The 18235-nt window shown below is 39.7% G+C and overlaps 1 protein-coding gene across 1 annotated transcript; it reads right to left on the reverse strand.

Moving 5' to 3' along the window:
- Positions 1-2641: 2641 nt before the first annotated feature.
- On the reverse strand, positions 2642-13554 carry LOC134753794 (O-acyltransferase like protein-like). Its single transcript, XM_063689735.1, has 11 exons — positions 13546-13554; positions 13407-13511; positions 11870-12611; positions 10988-11075; positions 10481-10609; positions 10076-10235; positions 8516-8685; positions 8002-8131; positions 7244-7400; positions 5155-5297; positions 2642-2804 (listed from the first exon to the last, which is right to left on the reverse strand). Exons 1-11 carry the CDS (start codon positions 13552-13554, stop codon positions 2685-2687), a joined length of 1953 nt encoding a protein of 650 aa, XP_063545805.1. The 3' UTR covers positions 2642-2684.
- Positions 13555-18235: the final 4681 nt, after the last annotated feature.

An 18235-nucleotide genomic window follows, 5' to 3' on the forward strand; every position in this document is an offset into this window, starting at 1 on the left:
CTACTGACAAGATTTGCTTGACCAACTATACTAGAGTTAGACCAAGAAAAGTCTGCAATGATTTTGATTGAAGTGTTATTTCAAACGTCAAACTTCTATGAAATTATGACGTATAAATAACACTTGCACTGCGTGTTCTATCAAAATCATTGCAGACTTTTCTCGGTCTAACTCTAGCAGTAATATTTGGTGGACATCCAACTGAGTATACTCTTGAGCAATAACTGATCATGAGGTCACTATACGGAAATTCCTATACAGTGACTTCGTTGCTCTTTCGTTGAGGCCAACGTTCTAAAATAGTTATTTGTGCAACAAGAGAGGAAAGTTGGTTTTTCTTGCGAGTGTTTATTTTGAGTCCCGATAAAGCGAAAGATTCTAAGCTAGAATCTTGAGCGTAGCGAGGGACTCAAAAACACGAGATGCAAAATAACTTTGCTCTCGTGTTGCACACATAATTTTTCAGCTCAGTAGTGAGAACATATTAAAGGTTAAAATGTATTTCGAATTACACAGAATAATTCAGAGAAAAAAAACTTTTAATCAAAGTATGAAGTGGCAGTTCATGGCCTTCACTAAATTAAAAAGCTACATTGTTTCACTCCCTGGAGTGAGGTAAGTCGCACTTTCTTCACTCCCTGGAGTGAGGAAAGTCGCACTTTCCTCACTCCAGGGAGCGACGAAAGTAGGCTTGTTCGAGCTGCTGAGGTGAAAATATATTTACACGACCTTATTTTCAGTGTCTTAAGGATTTGCCACACTGGATGCGTTCTGCGGTCAGCGGTCAGATCAAACCCGCATTATGTATGAACAACATTGACATCAACCTTTGAAGTTGAAGTTTGACCTGACCGTTGCCCTCAGAATGCATCCAGTGTGGCAAATCCTTTAGGGCGAGTATATATTTTTGGAATGTTGGCTTGTATAGATGTTTGTGAACTCGACGTACAAAGTTGATAAAGAAATACACTTGTGCATTTATAATGGGGTTGGCAACTGTCAAAGGTTTGCACAGACGGCGCCATCATAGCTTGCCCCTTTTTCTATGAGATTTGGCTTAAATTATAATTCATCCAGAGCATTAAAAAAAAACAAAAATCTGACACAATTCTAGGGATTGACAGGGCAAGCTATGCTGTCGCCATCTGCTAAATACTTCGACCTCTTTCGAATTCTCGGATAACAATAGGTCATGATGAAGAAAAAACTTTTTTATAGATTTTGGATATGAGCTCAAACTTACAAAACTAAGAATAGGTTATTAAATAAAACTCGTAATTGTGAATAGGATGTAAATATTATTCTAGTTTTAAGATTTTTTAATGTATTTTCTAATTAAAAGTAAAAATAAATTAATTGTTTTTTATTAAACTTACTGTTACTTGAATTAGACCAAGAAGTCTGCAATGATTTTGATAGCACACGCGGTGCGTTATTTTAAACGTAATGACGTATACAAAAGCCGTAGGCCCGACGTGAGCTTGTCAAGACATTTTTACTATTGGGTCGTGTTTAAGCTCCAACTTCCCCCTCTCGTGTGACGCTTCGGGCCTTCGGCCCTACGCGGAGCTCGGCCTTCGGCCTTCGCAAGTCTTGACGCTCCGCCGTCGGGCCTTATATAACGCACTGCGTGTGCTATCAAAATCATTGCAAACTTTTCTTGGTCTAACTCTAAACCTACTTAATTAAAGTTGTAATATAATTAAAGCTTTATTTCAATAATGATCGAAAATATTTGAGCAACAATAATAGAGATCGCAAGTCATAAGCTATTCCACACTACGTTTAAGATAACATTTTTTACTGCTCTCTGGTGGCACAACATTGCAGTAGGTACTACCACCTATTCAGCCACGACATGTAATTTACGAGAAGTTTCTTATATTTTTAATAAATTATATATAGTTGGCCCAACCAAATTGGCCGTAAATAAGAACAAAAATAACTATACTCATCCCTTTCTTTTGGGCGCTAGTACTAGTGTAAGACCAAGATAGTATCTCTGTCTATGTTCTCTGTGTCTAGTACTAGCACCCAAAAGAAAAGGATGAGTATAGTTTTTTTGTTCTTATTTACTGACAAGATTTGCTTGACCAACTATAAATATTCAACCGAGCCATGAATTACTAAATCATTCAAAATTGGCATCTTAAATTCATTCTATATTTTCAGTAAATAAAATGGGGGTCAAAAAAAATTACAATCCTAATAGGGTATTGACTACTAGTCAAATCAGGTTCTTTTTTGGAACTGTCAAAACGATTTTGCTACTATGGAATTTATATGAAACACTATCATGTGACGTCACAATCAAATTAACTACTCTTTATAGTTTTATACGAGTTTTAAAATAGAAATTGTGTCTAAAAATAACTGCTGTCTACATTTCTATATTAATCTTCTGATTCTTTATTTCATGCATGGTGTAAAATAATTTATTTTAAATACCCTATTGCGGCTTTTTAAGTCACCCATAAAATTAACCCTTGATTTCTTAAGATAATAAGAGCCGCAAATGTTGTTTTAAGAAAACGACATTTGTCAGCTCTTTGACCTTCCTAAAACTGGTTTTTTCTACTGCAGTTGGCTCTTCTGCTCATAAGTTTGCCGACTTATCAGGCAAGGAGGCCGTTCGTGCTCTTGCTGACCGAAAAAGGCGCAGGTGGAGTAACTTTACAGAATGTTTAACTGGTAGCACAATCAGAAAGCCGCCTCAGGAGGCTGCAGCACGGCATCTCCACCAAAAGAGAGAGGAGTAGAGACGCGAGCAGAGTTAGCAGCGTCGTGCCCGCGAAGTAGGACCACTGTGGACAAATGGAAATAAGAATGTCATGATTTATTTATGTTAACATTTAAGATAGCAGTTTCATAATAATTCTACTGTGGCGACATTGGTACGTTGCCCCGATTAATACAGGGGTAGCTGGGAGGTAACATTGTATTGTTGGCAACACGGTAGTTTTAGCAAATGGTGGGGCACGGAGTAACGGGGACACTCGTTAAAAAAAAAAAAAAAAAAAAAAGTGCACTTGGGTTGAGGCAGGCAAGTCAGAGTACCTGTAAGTACCTCCATTGTTGTGTTGATAATAATTTAGAGTAACCATGCAAGAAGCTTCACAAGTATATTTATCAAAATAAAATTTAAGAATGTATGTTATGATGACTGAAAATGCCGACCACCGTTTTATTCTTGTGAGTGACGTCACTGCAGCAGAAACAAGTATTAAATTTGTAACAACGGTGAAGTTGGCACCGCACATATTAAAGTTTCTTTGTTACTGCTATTATGACGTCACAATGATAGCGGCTAACTTTTTGGCGCGAACATATATCGTTTAAGGCCTTTCCATCGGTTTGCCGCTGTCTCTGTCACATTTCGCAAGAAAGAACGGGAAAGATCATACGCGCCAAGTGTCAATTTTGATCGAATTTTGTTGATTTTTATTTATTTTAAAAACGTTACCGAAATTACAATATCGAAATTCGAAAGCTATGAAATTACTGTTTAAGTTAAGATTGTTTTTTCTTCAGTTTTTGTTTATAGTATCACATAATAAATAACCGAGTAAAGTAGGATTAAAAGTCCGAGTTAGAGGTTACTTTGGGAATTAATTGTATCGAGCGAAGTGTCATAATTCGTGTATCGGAAGCTATGTTGTTAAAGATAATATAGGCAAGAACTACATATATTTTTTCCACGTCTACGAATATCAACGCCTCTTAGAAAAACATGATCATATAAGGAGATTTTTCGCCTTCTGGCTCAGGGAACCGCCTTAAATTGGAAAGTTTTTCTTTGCATATAGCGATATTGTTGCCATGAATTAAAAAAATACCAGCTGGCTTTCGGGTGAAAGAATTTTTATTTTCTCATAAGAAATTTTACATTTAACTTAACGAGAACTTAGAATATGTACATAGTGGTTTTTACCAGTAAGCATAATTACAATTCTTAATGCTAAATTCGAAGCTAAGATAGGAAAATTTATAAATATGTGCCATTTTCAATCAAAAGGGTACTTATTGTCGGTTGTCAATAAGGCGCTATTTCCATATAGCATTAATTTGAAATCAACCTTATCAACAAGCGACAATGTGGTACCTTGTGCCTTTTGGTTGAAAACGTTACATATATTTGAAAAAATTGAAGAATAGCCAATACTTATCATTCATAAAGAATTCAAGAAAATATTCTCCAAGTGGGCTCAGGGCTCTTTTAAATCAATACAATATTTACAGTGTAAGAAACATCCCTATTAATATTATAAATGCGGAAGTAACTATGTCTGTCTGTTACCTCTTGACGCTTAAGCCTTTGAACCGATTTAAATAAAATTTGATATGGAGATAGCTTGAGGCGATAGGATAGTTTTTATAAATCATCATTTGACGCAAACGAAGTCGCGGGGAGAAGCATAAAATAATTAATAAATAAATATTATAGGACATTCTTACAGATTGAATAAGTCCCACGGTAAGCCCAAGGAGGCTTGTGTTATGTGTACTCAGAAAACGATATATATAATATATAAATAAAATACATAGAAAACACCCATGACTCAGGAACAAATATCTGCTCATCGCACAAATAAATGCCCTTACCGGGATTCGAACCCAGGACCATCGGCTTCGCAAGCAGGGTCACTAGGTCACTACCCACTAGGCCAGACCGGTCGTCAAATATAACAACAACAATAACAACAACAGTCCAACAGTCTGCTTCAGCTCATCCCTGGAAATCCAGCTGGTACACTTTGGGGACACTGGAATGACCTACATATGGGTTCTAGTTCTAGAGGCACGGTGTACTTAATGTAAATAGTTAATTGTAATTTTAATTGTAATTTGATTTTTAGGTTTCCGTACCCAAAGGGTAAAAACGGGACCCTATTACTAAGACTCCGCTGTCCAACTGTCACCAGGCTGTATCTCATGAACCGTGATAGCTAGACAGTTGACATTTTCACAGATGATGTATTTCTGTTGCCGCTATAACAACAAATACTAAAAAGTACGGAACTCTCGGTGCGCGAGTCCGACTCGCACTTGGCCGGTTTTTATTAATGTAATGTAAGTTCATTTTTTTTAAAGTTTAATTTGTATTTTTTATCTATGGGTTTTTGTCTGAAATAAACATATTGATTGATAACTTACAATGCACATAGTCTGCGAGCAGAGCGCCCCATCAATACTAAGGAGTACCGTTCTCGTGATAGGGCCGTGTAGGAGCAGCACGCTATAGCAAAGTCTGCTGAGCGCCGCTACCGGCCCAGAGTCCAGGAGTTGACGGCTCAGCCCTGCGAAGACAAATACGTTAAAACCCAGGTAGCATTTATACGTCATAATGACATCAGCGACGTCATTGTGACGTCATTATGACGTCGCTACCGTCACTGCTACTTGGGAAGGGAAGTCACGTTCAAGAATAAATACAAAACAATAGGCTTGATGACAAATTTTTATATTAAGTGGTGGCAACTGTCCTGGTTTATGATTTATGTATAAGACACTAGTTATAAGAAACATGTACCGTTTGTGCCCAAACAAACATTAAAACATTAAAACATATATAAATCGATCAGGTTTGTTTTCGGGATCAAATGTCTATAAGGGACCCATTGCATTAAAGCAATACAAGTCAGAAATGATAGTCAAAGTCCGACATGTAGGTACTTCACTCGCGAAACGCTCCTAACAAAACGATAAGTGAACGTGACGTCAAGGTCACTGAGAGCCCGTCTAAATGTATGGAAAATAAGTAAAAATGCGTTTTTGTCGGTGAAATATTGCGTTTATGCATATAGTTGCGGTACAATATTTTTTTGGATAAAATGTAAGGAATCGAATGGTTTGTTTACTTTATTCCTTTTTGAAAAATAAAAAAAAACTTTAAATTTTAAAACTTTTAGATCCTGTATTTTGTTATCATTTCTATATATTATTTTAATGTCCATATTATTGAGATAAATTGCTCATTTGCTATCCATTTTACTAGATTTTGTTATAAAATTCAACATGTGTCATCATCCCTATGGTAATTGACAAACATAATAAAAGCAACTAAAGTGGCGAATTAGCCACGTGCAAAAGTAGCAAATACCACGGACCCCGCGCGTTTGGGGGCCCCGCGCACCTACACATTGTGGCCGTAAAAAACCTAAGTTTCACTTAGTCCGACATAATTAAAACAATCCATGGGCCCCATGATAGAATTTGCTTCAGGCCCCGCGCTGGCTTAACCCGGCACTAAAAGCAAGCAATAACGGACGATGACACATGTTGAATTATTTTATAACGAATATAGACATTTGATCCTCAAACCTAATCAAACATTTATTCAGCAAATAGGCCACAGGGGCACTATTACATGTAAATTTTTACAAGCAATAAAATTAACCAAAAATTACAAAATACAATTACACATAAGGAATCAATAAAATATTAGATACTTTGATAGAGATGTATCCAGTCTAAATGTCAAATGACACAAAAAAAAACTAATAAAAAATATACAAACAACAGACAAGTACTAAAATTGTTTAGTGATATAAAAGTCTCTAGATGTCAGAGATAAAATATAAATCCTTAGAGGTGTAAAGGGTCGAAGACTTGAATTGTTATAATAAAAGTAAAAAAACAAGAAATTAAATCAGACAAACAGACAAGAACCGAATGAAGTGCCACCAAAGATAGATATAACTCCGTAATAGATGGATACAGTCTAAGGAAAAAACGTGCCTTCGCGCGTTCAGAGGGCGCTACTAGTTTTGGCCTACTGTCGTATAGATGGCGTTGACGGTTTCGTTTATTATTTAACAATTTTAACGCATATCAGTGAAAGAACATGGGTCAAAATCATAAAAATAATGATTGCAAATAAAAAAAATCATCTATATTTAAATACATTTTATCGTATTTTTATAAATCTTCATTTTTAGTTTTAAAGTGTGTCGACAGATGGCAGTGAATTTACTGGGGTTACAAAATTTACTATGACAGTACCGCTCTAGTATCAGTTATTCTATGATGCCACTCAGAAGTAAAGTTACACAGGTACTTATAACGTAACATGAGTCGACTGATACCATTAATAAAAAGTTGTCATCAGGGGCCCATTTCTCAAACGGTATTAGTCTAATATTATTAGTCCACGAACTGTCAAATCGTACGGTTTGCCATGACAACACACTAATAATATTCTAATATCGTGCTAGAAATGGGGCCCCAGGCCTATTAGTCTTACCAGCATAGTTGGTAGCGCACACCAGCGCCGGCCAGAGCAGAACCACGGGCCAGAGCAGATGCAGAAAGCAGGTCACCCACGCGGGCCCGGCCCATGGCACCGCGGACGCCACGCTCAGAGCTGACAGCGACGCCAGCCAGAGAAATATGGACGTCACCTGAAAACAAGGGTCCAAGTGAATGGCTCATATACACGGTGTTACTTGAGCCACTGAAAACCTGAGACACCCCAACAGATTTTTTTATATTTTGAACTCATCTTGCGTATTTATTTTTTAATCCGATAAATATTTAAAAGAATATTCGTTGTTTAGTTTTCTTAACAATTCTATTCGACTGGTTACCATCGTATACACTACCTATATTAACAGACCATTTGCATACCTTACTGCAACGAGATAAGGTTTACCAATAGCCAGTTAAGTGTGTTGTTAATTGACAAACAACGTGGTAAATGCTAGTTATTGATATTGTTGTATTACAAATTTGTAGACTGGGTATGTAAAGAAAAAAAAAAAAAAATCCCCCATTAAAACATAGCGCAAGCGATTATCTTATCGATTCTCAACAAACTGTTATTAGGTTTTCAGTGGGTCATGCAACACCGTGTATATAGCGCGATGCAGGAGGAGTGTCGCTTACGTGTCGTGTCGCCGACAGAGCAACATAAAGAGCCACACTTACCCATATCGACCTTAAGTCATATAGAGGGTATACATAAAAAAGGAAGTTGAAATATAGGTACAAGTATCTACTTACCCTCGACACCTTGAGTTGTCCGTCCATCCTCCGCACCAGCCACCCGGCGAACACGCCGGTGAAGTACGGCGCTACACGCGCCCACGGCCGCTCCAGCATCAGGTGGTACGCCGCGAACATGTCCGCCATTCTGAACATAAAAATAATATGATAGATTAATATAGTACATCAGCTAACTTCGCATCATGATTAGGTGTCATTATGTCATATTTGATGAATGATGAATTTGCCACACTGTTGTTACTAATGATATGCAGAGTTAGCATGATCCGACTCTAACAATTTTGTTTAGCATCTTTTAATAATACTAGTTGTAAACAATGCGCGTTAACAGTGTATGTTAACGGCACGGTGTTTCGAATAAAGTATCATTCATTCATTCATTCAACCATGGGACATTTAGTTTCAAAGTTCGTGGATAGATGGCACTGAATTTACTGTGGTTACAAAATTTACTATGACAGTACCGCTCTTCCGATAATATCCTCTTTGCTATTACTTATTTTGTGCTTACGGTTTACTATAGTCGCCGAAAGCGGACGCCACGTCGGTCGCAGTGGCGACCAACACGACGACGGAAGCCACAGCGAGCGCGACGCGACGGCGCACCGCCAAGGCGCAGAGCAGCGCGCCGGCGGCGTGGAGCTGTGTCTCCATCGTCAGGTACCAGGATACTTGGAGACACTGCCAACAATAGGGTGTTTGACTACTAGTCAAATCAGTTTCTTTTTTCGAACTGTCAAAACGATTTTGCTACTATGGAATTTATATGAAACGGGTCTCTATTGTTTCCCATATAGTTTTAAGTCATAATGTATTGTTTGTCCACATTTTAGTTAGTTATAATTTGGTTTTTCTCAGAAACGCGTAACTTTTCAGGATTGCCATAAAACAAACCTAACCTAACCTAACCTATCTATAGGATAACCTGAGGAAAATCCTGAAAAGTTAACGGTTTCAGAATTATGACTAATGATAATATGACAATCATTACATTATGACTTTTAATAATTATGTCAAACAAAGGGACCCCGAAATAATCATTACATAGTATAGAACAGTCGCTTCCTGTTGTCTGTCTGTCCCTTTGTATGCTTAGATCTTTAAAAGACGCAACAGATTTTTGTGTTTTTTTATAGAGTGATTCAAGGGGAAGGTTTATATGTATAATACATACATAATTATGAATTAAAACTATATGGGAAACTATAGAGACCCGATTGTTTCACCTTATCAAGCAGCTCACTGACGCTAGGACCCTAAGGTCGCTGGTTCGCTTCCCGGCTGATGTAACTTACCCGCTCATGTCGGGGATACAAGTTGGTGATGTACAGTATATTCCGCCACCACGTGAGATCGCACTCAGTCCAGCTCCAGCACCGATGTGCCCAGCGTGGCTCGTGACAGCACCCTGAGGTCGCTGGTTCGCTTCCCAGCTGATGTAACTTACCCGCTCATGTCGGGGGTACAAGTTGGTGATGTACAGTATATTCCGCCACCACGTGAGATCGCAGTCAGCGTCGCCAGGCAGCTCCAGCACCGATGTGCCCTGCGTGGCTCGGGACAGCACCCTGAGGTCGCTGGTTCGCTTCCCGACTGATGTAACTTACCCGCTCATGTCGGGGGTACAAGTTGGTGATGTACAGTATATTCCGCCACCACGTGAGGTCGCACTCAGTCCAGCTCCAGCACCGATGTGCCCAGCGTGGCTCGTGACAGCACCCTGAGGTCGCTGGTTCGCTTCCCAGCTGATGTAACTTACCCGCTCATGTCGGGGGTACAAGTTGGTGATGTACAGTATATTCCGCCACCACGTGAGATCGCACTCAGTCCAGCTCCAGCACCGATGTGCCCAGCGTGGCTCGTGACAGCACCCTGAGGTCGCTGGTTCGCTTCCCAGCTGATGTAACTTACCCGCTCATGTCGGGGGTACAAGTTGGTGATGTACAGTATATTCCGCCACCACGTGAGATCGCAGTCAGCGTCGCCAGGCAGCTCCAGCACCGATGTGCCCTGCGTGGCTCGGGACAGCACCCTGAGGTCGCTGGTTCGCTTCCCGACTGATGTAACTTACCCGCTCATGTCGGGGGTACAAGTTGGTGATGTACAGTATATTCCGCCACCACGTGAGGTCGCAGTCAGCGTCGCCAGGCAGCTCCAGCACCGACATTCCCTGCGTGGCTCGGGACAGCACTGACGCTAGGAAGATCACGTACAGGTACGATGGGAGGAGTCTGCAATACGTTTTAAATGTTACTGTACAACATAAAATCTTTGAGGTGTAGTCAAAGATTTTATATTCAAATGGTAATGGTATTGGTAATAGCAAAGATAGATATAACTCCGTAATAGATGGATACAGTCTGAGGAAAAAACGTGTCTCGAAAATCAAGTAGATTTGAGTCTCGCCCGAGACAATGATTTTTATTATTCGTTTTTATTTAAGCTTTAAAAGGGAATACACAGAATAAATACGCACCTGACGGCCCTGTTGGTGATAAAACAGAACAGTTGCAGGATCTGACCGCAGAGGCCGCTGAAGCTCACCAGCTCTTCGACGCTGTACTGGCTCTTCAGGTAGAAGAAGTGGTACGAGCTGAAGAGGCCACTGGAAATAATACAATATATTATGAAATAAAGCTACCCAGGTAGCATATATACGTCACTATATTGAATTTATAAAACTTTTTATTTACATACAAGATATATGCAGTGAATGCAGTGATATTACGTAAACGAAATAAATAACTAGCTTAAATCTAAAATAGGCCCTTGAGGCATTGCTTAGATCTTTAAAACTACGCAACGAAGTTTGATACGTTTTTTTTTTAATAGACAGGAAGGTTTATATGTAAGTATCAGCATTAAACCCGTGCGAAGCCGGGCCGGTTCGCTAGTTTGGTAATACTATAAATTCTATTTTTTGGTATTCCGATAATTTTTTCTACTCCCATGCCAGGTTCATACTGAGTTAACATCAATTTACCTGACGAAAAAGAGCGTGTCAAAGGCCAAGGATCCCGTGGCTAGGATCATGAACACGTTGTTACGGCTGTTCATCTCTGGACCGTTGTCTGCAACACACACACACACACACTTAGCATATTTATTTAGGTACTAACACTAACCCCTTTGATAATGTTGAGTCATAAATACTACTACGAATTCGTCGCGTTTGGCGTCCAGACACTTGATTCGTGGGGCAGAGGCGCACAGATGCTTCACGAACCACGAGGCGCTCAGCAAACGGCTGAGGGAGGCAACGGGCGACCCCCGCGCGGGCAGCTTTCTCGAGCAGAGAATGAGGGCTATCGTATTTTTGCTCACCAGTTGGCGCCACTGTAGGTGTAGGTCCACAAAAACAGATCTCAAAATTCTTCTATTCTTATTCTTATAAAATCAATACGTTCTAATATACACAAAAGTTTTTTCAACCTGTTTAATTTTGCATATACTCGTATTTTAGTTGGCACTTTTTTTAAACCACTAACATTTATTGAGCTATATATATTGTTTATTAATCAAAGATGGACAAAGATTTACCACAATTACGAATGAGTGAAAATTCTCGAAAAAAAAGCTTGAAACCCCCAAAACTTCTATGCATTTGACATTTTGAAAGACCTCCATCTACACTAGCGCCTCTAGCGGCGAAATTAAACGCGGTAGCCCTCAATCAATCCAGCGCGGGGACGCTGCCTGCGTGATAGTGATAGGTACCCTACCAAGGGCACAAAATTTTGATAGGTATTTTTAATTTTTAGTTTCAGTTTTTAATTTTAGTTAGTTTTAGTTTTATATTCAAGTTACAACACTTATTATATAATAAATGTTTTCTTATCATAAATACATACCAATAAATACTAACCTGACAAATAACTGACCATAGTCGCCACATGTATAAACACCACCCAAAACGTGGTCGCAATCCTGAACGCATGCATAATCGACAGATCCTTATTCGCCATATTGGTATTAAAAATCCTCTTCCACCCGTAGCTTAATGAGAAACAGAGCAGCAGATACTGTGATACACTCCTCTTAACTTTCAAGCTAGCTATGGAGTTATCGTATCTTACTCGAGGACACGGCTGGTAAGTATCACTCTTTATCGGGTTTACGCATTGCTTCCTATACTTTCCGCAACGCTTACAACTGTTAGTATTCTCTAGAGATACTACGTCGAGCGCTTGTGGCATTGCGTTTTGCTTATTCTTTAGCGTCATTAGATTGATATTATTCTCTACATTATTAATCGTTAATTCATCTTTTGGTTTGTGAATTTGCAAATCATTGTTGTACTTTTGAACGTTGAAAGTTTTCGCTGTTACATTCTTTCGGCATTTCAGTAAGTCAAAGTCTACTAAAGTGGCTATTATGCACAGAATGGCTAAGACTAAAGTGAGAACTGATAGGGTGATAGCAGCGTAGTCATTTCTTGGATCATATGTGAGTTCTATGCGTCTCGAGTTGATTACGCTCACGGTTCTGGGGGTGGTGTGGTTGGATTTGAGGGTATCTGAGATCATGGTGGAGAAATTGATGATGGATGTCACGTCTTCTGGTGAGCAGGAGCGGGGGAGACACAGGCCCTGGATAACTTCTAGGCTCTGTGAAAAAGAATTAAGTTGTGTACCTATCCGACCACTTATTTCATTTTATTTATTTCATGCAAAAAAAATATGGTTGTTGGTAAAGTCGGTTTACGGACGATAATTTTTCGTGATAACGTCATAAGAAAACATTGATGAAAAGACCGTAACGTTATCATGGAGATCTGTCCACAACGTGACCCTTTTTCTTGTATGCTACCGGTGTTCATCGATTTATAAGATAAGTGAAAACGAAAGCCCAGAATAGGCTGGAATGGAAAATGCTGCAGCGACAGAGGGCCGGGCCCTCTTAATATTGATAGATAGATAAGATAATCATTTATTGCATAATTATAGGTTGTTCCAGAAAGGTGGATTACATGACATGTGTTTTAGTTGTCTTGGTTTACCACTACTACGCATAAAAGCTTACGATAGAACGTTCCGGATCCGGACCAAGGCGTCTCATGCACACTTCGTGTTCTATGTCGGGTGATCACGTGAGGTTTTCTATCCCAGGTAGCATTTACATGTCATTATGCCGTCCGTTACGTCATAATGAAGTCATAAAGGCGTCATAATGAGGTCATAAAGGCCTCATTATGATGTCGCTGACGTCACTTTGCTACCTGGAATAGAAAACGAAGTAGGACGACTCGGCTCAGAGCCGGACAGTTTTAGCGTGTCATCCTTTAAAGAGCTAACCCCGAAAAATTAAAACAAAACTGCAATCTATAATCTCTCTGATTCGGTGTAGTTGTTCTAGCCCTGTCAACTGTCAGGGCCTGCTGTTTAGCAGGTCGCTGTACATACCTTAGCCATGGCAAGCTTGGTAACGTTGACGTGGAGGCGCACGACGGAGTAGGCCAGACGGACGGGGGCCTCTCCGGTTCGGTGGAGATGCTCTAGCCCTGTCAACTGTCAAGGCCTGCCAGCAGGTCGCTGTACATACCTTAGCCATCGCAAGCTTGGTAACGTTGACGTGGAGGCGCACGACGGAGTAGGCCAGACGGACGGGGGCCTCTGGTTCGGTGGAGTTGCTCTAGCCCTGTCAACTGTCAGGGCCTGCTGTTTAGCAGGTCGCTGTACATACTTTAGCCATGGCAAGCTTGGTAACGTTGACGTGGAGCCGCACGACGGAGTAGGCCAGACGGACGGGGGCCTCTCCGGTTCGGTGGAGTTGCTCTAGCTCTGTCAACGTCCGGTCAGAGCCTGCTGTCAATTCATAATTTTCATAAACAATATTAAAATCAGCGATAAGACTTATAAAACTTGTTTTGACTTTGAAAAACTGACTGACGCTTATGACAGAACTAAAAGTCACCTGACGACACATGAAAAGAAAGCTCCACCCTAGAATGGTATGATAGGTGATCACGTGATGCTTCTATAGAAAACTGAAGTATCGGACCCGTGAGTCATCCTTAAAACATAATTTTATGGGGTCTATCGCGAATTTATTCGGTTGTCTTTTTTCCGACGTTTTCACGCAGCCGCAGGGTCGTAATTGACAATAATTAAGTGTGGTGCAGGGTGTGAATTTATGATATCTAACCCCAATTTTTTCATAATTTTGGTCGGGTAGTTACACAAACCTTGAATGTGTTTACCTTGGGTAAACTCCTTCCGTAGCTCGGCGTTGAGGTACACCTCGTCGCGAAACTTCGCCAGGGCCTCTTTTTCTCTGCCACTTTTGTTCTTGTCCTGAAAAATGTGCCCCTATTAGCACCATAAGAGCATCCGATATCGGATCGAACAATGTGAAATTACGAAAAGCTGCATTGAGGAGATACAAAGTAAAATCAGTTATATCTATCTTTGGTAAAATCAACGGTTATTTCTCACCAAGTCCACGCATTGGTGTTTAGAGCCGAGCCAGTGACGGCGACCGCTGTAGGCTCCCGAACTGTAGCGACCCGAGGCGTCCACCGCTGTAAAACAGATCATTATAGCAATAAATGAGATACCATTGGCCTAAAAGGGCTTAAAGTCTATTACAGACTATAGAAACAGTGTCAGACAGAGTGACAACGTTTTCAATGGCTGTGTAAGCGGCACGGTCCACAAGCCTGGCAGGTGTAATGTGCCCGTGGTGAACAGATGCTGCTCTGGGGGTTTACCGCGAACCACGTTTGACGTGTTGCCTCCCTTTCACACTTACGTAGGAATTTACAAGTGCGACAGAAAGGCAACACTTCGAACGTGGTTCGCGGTAGGCTGATAGGCTCTCTGTGACCTGTGACGCTTGGCTCGTTTACTTGCGAGCGTCTTAAGAGTCCCCGGCACGCTGGGCCGAATTGTACCTTCCCATACAAACGTAGTTTCGCTCTCATTTTAAAACTACGTGTTGGATTGTAATGAAACTTTGCACATACAATGACATGAGGTATATCTAGGTCTGTAATTAGTTTACATAGCTCCAGTTTATAAAACAAACGAAATAGAGCAAAAACAAGTTTTGTATAAAAAACTTAAATTCGCTGTATTTTTTAACTATGGTATCTGAAGCTACATAAACTAATAACACACAGATATACCTTATCCTATTGTAAGTATAAAGTTTCAGAGCAATCTAGCTAGTCGTTTTAAAATGAGAGCGGAACTACGTTTGAATGGAGAACCGAGCTTGCTGCCGGGTTTAAATACAACGATATATTCTCGGTAATAATATCGTTTGCCGCTATCATGAAAAAAAACATCATGCCACATCATTAAATTAATTAATCAATCGATCGTAGTAATCGCCACTCGGCCGTGTCTTCGGCGAATCTTTAAAAAATAAATCTAGCAACCGGTCGACGACATTAGAGGAAAAAACCTATATAAAAACATACATGCGATTGTATCTTAGATTAGGTAAATTCGTTTTTCTTATCTCAATGAAATAAGAGCTGATTTTGCGCGGGCAGAGTTAATTGTACTAGCGAGAGTTGGCGTGCAATATTATTCAAACAGTGAAAATGTTCTAATGAATTGAGTCACGCTATGGGGTAACGGTTGAGGCAGGTTCAAATCTCGGGTAAACACAACGTTAATGATAAATAGCCTACCTAAGTGGACCAACCCAGGTAGCAAAGTGACGTCAGCGACGTACAAGTGACCTCATAATGACGTCATTTATACGTCAATATGACGTAACGGACGTCATAATGACGTCTAAATGCTACCTGGGAATAATACGTTGCCAAAAAAATTTTTGGAATATTATTTTTCTTACTTGCACGTCTAATACGAAATCTAATTAAATATCACTATCACTAAATTTAACTGGGACAAAATTATCTTCAAATATACTCCTTTAGTTTTGATATACAAACGCAAACGTTTGGTAAAATTATTTTATCAATAAATGTCAATAATATGTGTACAGCTCAGGTTTTAATATGTGCCATTTTCAACCAAAAGGGTACTTATTGTCGGTTGTCTATAAGACGGTATTTTCATATAGCTTCAATTTAGAATCAACCTTATCGACAACCGACAATGTGGTACCTTTTGGTTGAAAACATCACATATTATTAGGCTCACCGAAACATGTCGCGCGACTAGTGACTAAAACAAGTGTCTAAACCGTGCAAATATTTAAAATAATATGCTTATTTTTCGCACTTTTATCGTAATGTGGTATTAAAATCTTATGATTAGCGTAAGGGAGTTTTAAATTTTTTATTTAGTAAATTTTTATCTTGCATTTGATTTTATGATATTTAATTATTACTACGTCTTTGGTGGTCAAAGCTTTTAGCAGACTGTATGTAGGTATGTATTAAATAAAATGGTGCATTTTCTATGAAAAGGGACCTTATTGTCGATGGCGCTTCCGCCGCACAGCGTCGCGCGGCATTGTGTTTATATCGGAGAATCGTTTATAATGGCGTAATCGACAATAAGGTCCCTTTTTATAGAAAATACCACAAATAGATACTGGGTAGGTACTTACCAATATAGGTCCAAGCGCGCCCTCTGCCGTAATCGCTGAAAAACACCTTCAAATCGCCAAAACATTCACTTTTAACGGCCAAATGCACACCGTTTCTTATCGTGGGCCACACCAAGGCCAAATAAGAGGGGTCGTATACATTGTACAAGCTGTCTACCTCTCCCCTGAAGAGGGTACGTAGTTTTCTACCTCTGCCCTCAACCGTGATAAGTATAATTAGTATTAGTAGTTTAGACATGACGAGCGAACGGCGCGCGGTTTCAGAGTTGTGTGTTTAGTGTGTACGGTTGAGCGGTGGAGGGAATCATAACATTGCTTTCTTGTGGCAGCGAAGGGGTGGGACTCGATTCTAACCTAAGAGCAAAGAGTAACTTATACTAGAGCGGTACTGTCATAGTAAATTTTGTAACCCCAGTAAATTCACTGCCATCTGTCGACACACTTTAAAACTAAAAATGAAGATTTATAAAAATACCATAAAATGTATTTAAATATAGAAATGATTTTTTTTATTTGCATTAATTTTATGATTTTGACCCATGTTCTTTCACTGATATGCGTTAAAATTGATAAATAACAAACGAAACCGTCAACGTCATTTATACGACTGTAGGCCAAAGCTAGTAGCGCCCTCTGAACGAGAATCAAATTTTCTTGATTTTCGAGGCACGTTTTTTCCTTAGACTCCATCTATTACGGAGTTATATCTATCTTTGGTTCCGGTTAATCCGGCTGAAAATTGAGCATTAGACTTTTCGTTCGTCGCGACATCTATTGTCAAGTAGCAGTACTGATAAATCCGCTAGTTGACGCTAGATGTCGCAGCGTAGCAAAAACTGTCTCGTGTGATGCGGACCCATATAACTATGGATGGTACAGTCTCCATGCATATAACCATTCCGGTCGCAGAAATCATCAAAATAGCAAAGATAGATTTATATAACTCCTATATATTATATCCTCTTTGAAAGTAGTAACTAGCTTTGGCCTACTGTCGTATAGATGGTGTTGACGGTTTCGTTTGTTATTTAACAATTTTAACGCATATCAGTGAAAGAACATGGGTCAAAATCATAAAAATAATTAATGCAAATAAAAAAAATCATTTATCCATATTTAAATACATTTTATTTATCGTGTTTTTATAAATCTTCATTTTTAGTTTTAAAGTGTGTCGACAGATGGCAGTGAATTTACTGGGGTTACAAAATTTACTATGACAGTACCGCTCTAGTATAAGTTACTCTATGTTGTAATATTAGTTGTAAATTGTTGAGCTATACACTTTTCGTCAGTCGCGACACTCGTGACTCCGCAGTCCTGCAAGGCGGACTGCAGTGTAGCTGATTGGAGTGTGAATGAGGGGCTTTAGATTGGCCTACGCTGGGCCAAAATATATGAACACGCACTTAACGCCTTGACAATAGAGGCGTGTTCAGATATTTGTGAGCGCCTCGGCCGCTCCGATATATCTGATGGCGACTGTACAGGAGCCATAAAAGCACACCATCGCACCGCACCAAGGTCATTGTGCGACGCACCTGAGTAAGAGTGAGAAAGAGATACGACTTTAATCGTTCACCTAAACTCACCTGCCGATACCTAAGTTTTCCATACACGTATGTTTATATTTTGGATACTGTAATTTGTGAGAGCCAAGTTTTTGTCACCGAAACATCAAATTTAAATCAATAAATATAAG

This window comes from Cydia strobilella, chromosome Z, assembly GCF_947568885.1.
Source record: "Cydia strobilella chromosome Z, ilCydStro3.1, whole genome shotgun sequence".
In the NCBI taxonomy this organism is placed as follows: domain Eukaryota; kingdom Metazoa; phylum Arthropoda; class Insecta; order Lepidoptera; family Tortricidae; genus Cydia; species Cydia strobilella.

What these genes read in the sequence shown, in the direction of transcription:
- LOC134753794 (XM_063689735.1), bottom strand. An exon ending in GACACGCTCTTTTTCGTCAG is followed by an intron (nt 10,610 to 10,987) that starts GTAAATTGATGT and finishes TATTATTTCCAG; the next exon opens with TGGCCTCTTCAGCTCGTACC. An exon ending in TGTACCCCCGACATGAGCGG is followed by an intron (nt 8,686 to 10,075) that starts GTAAGTTACATC and finishes TATTGTTGGCAG; the next exon opens with TGTCTCCAAGTATCCTGGTA.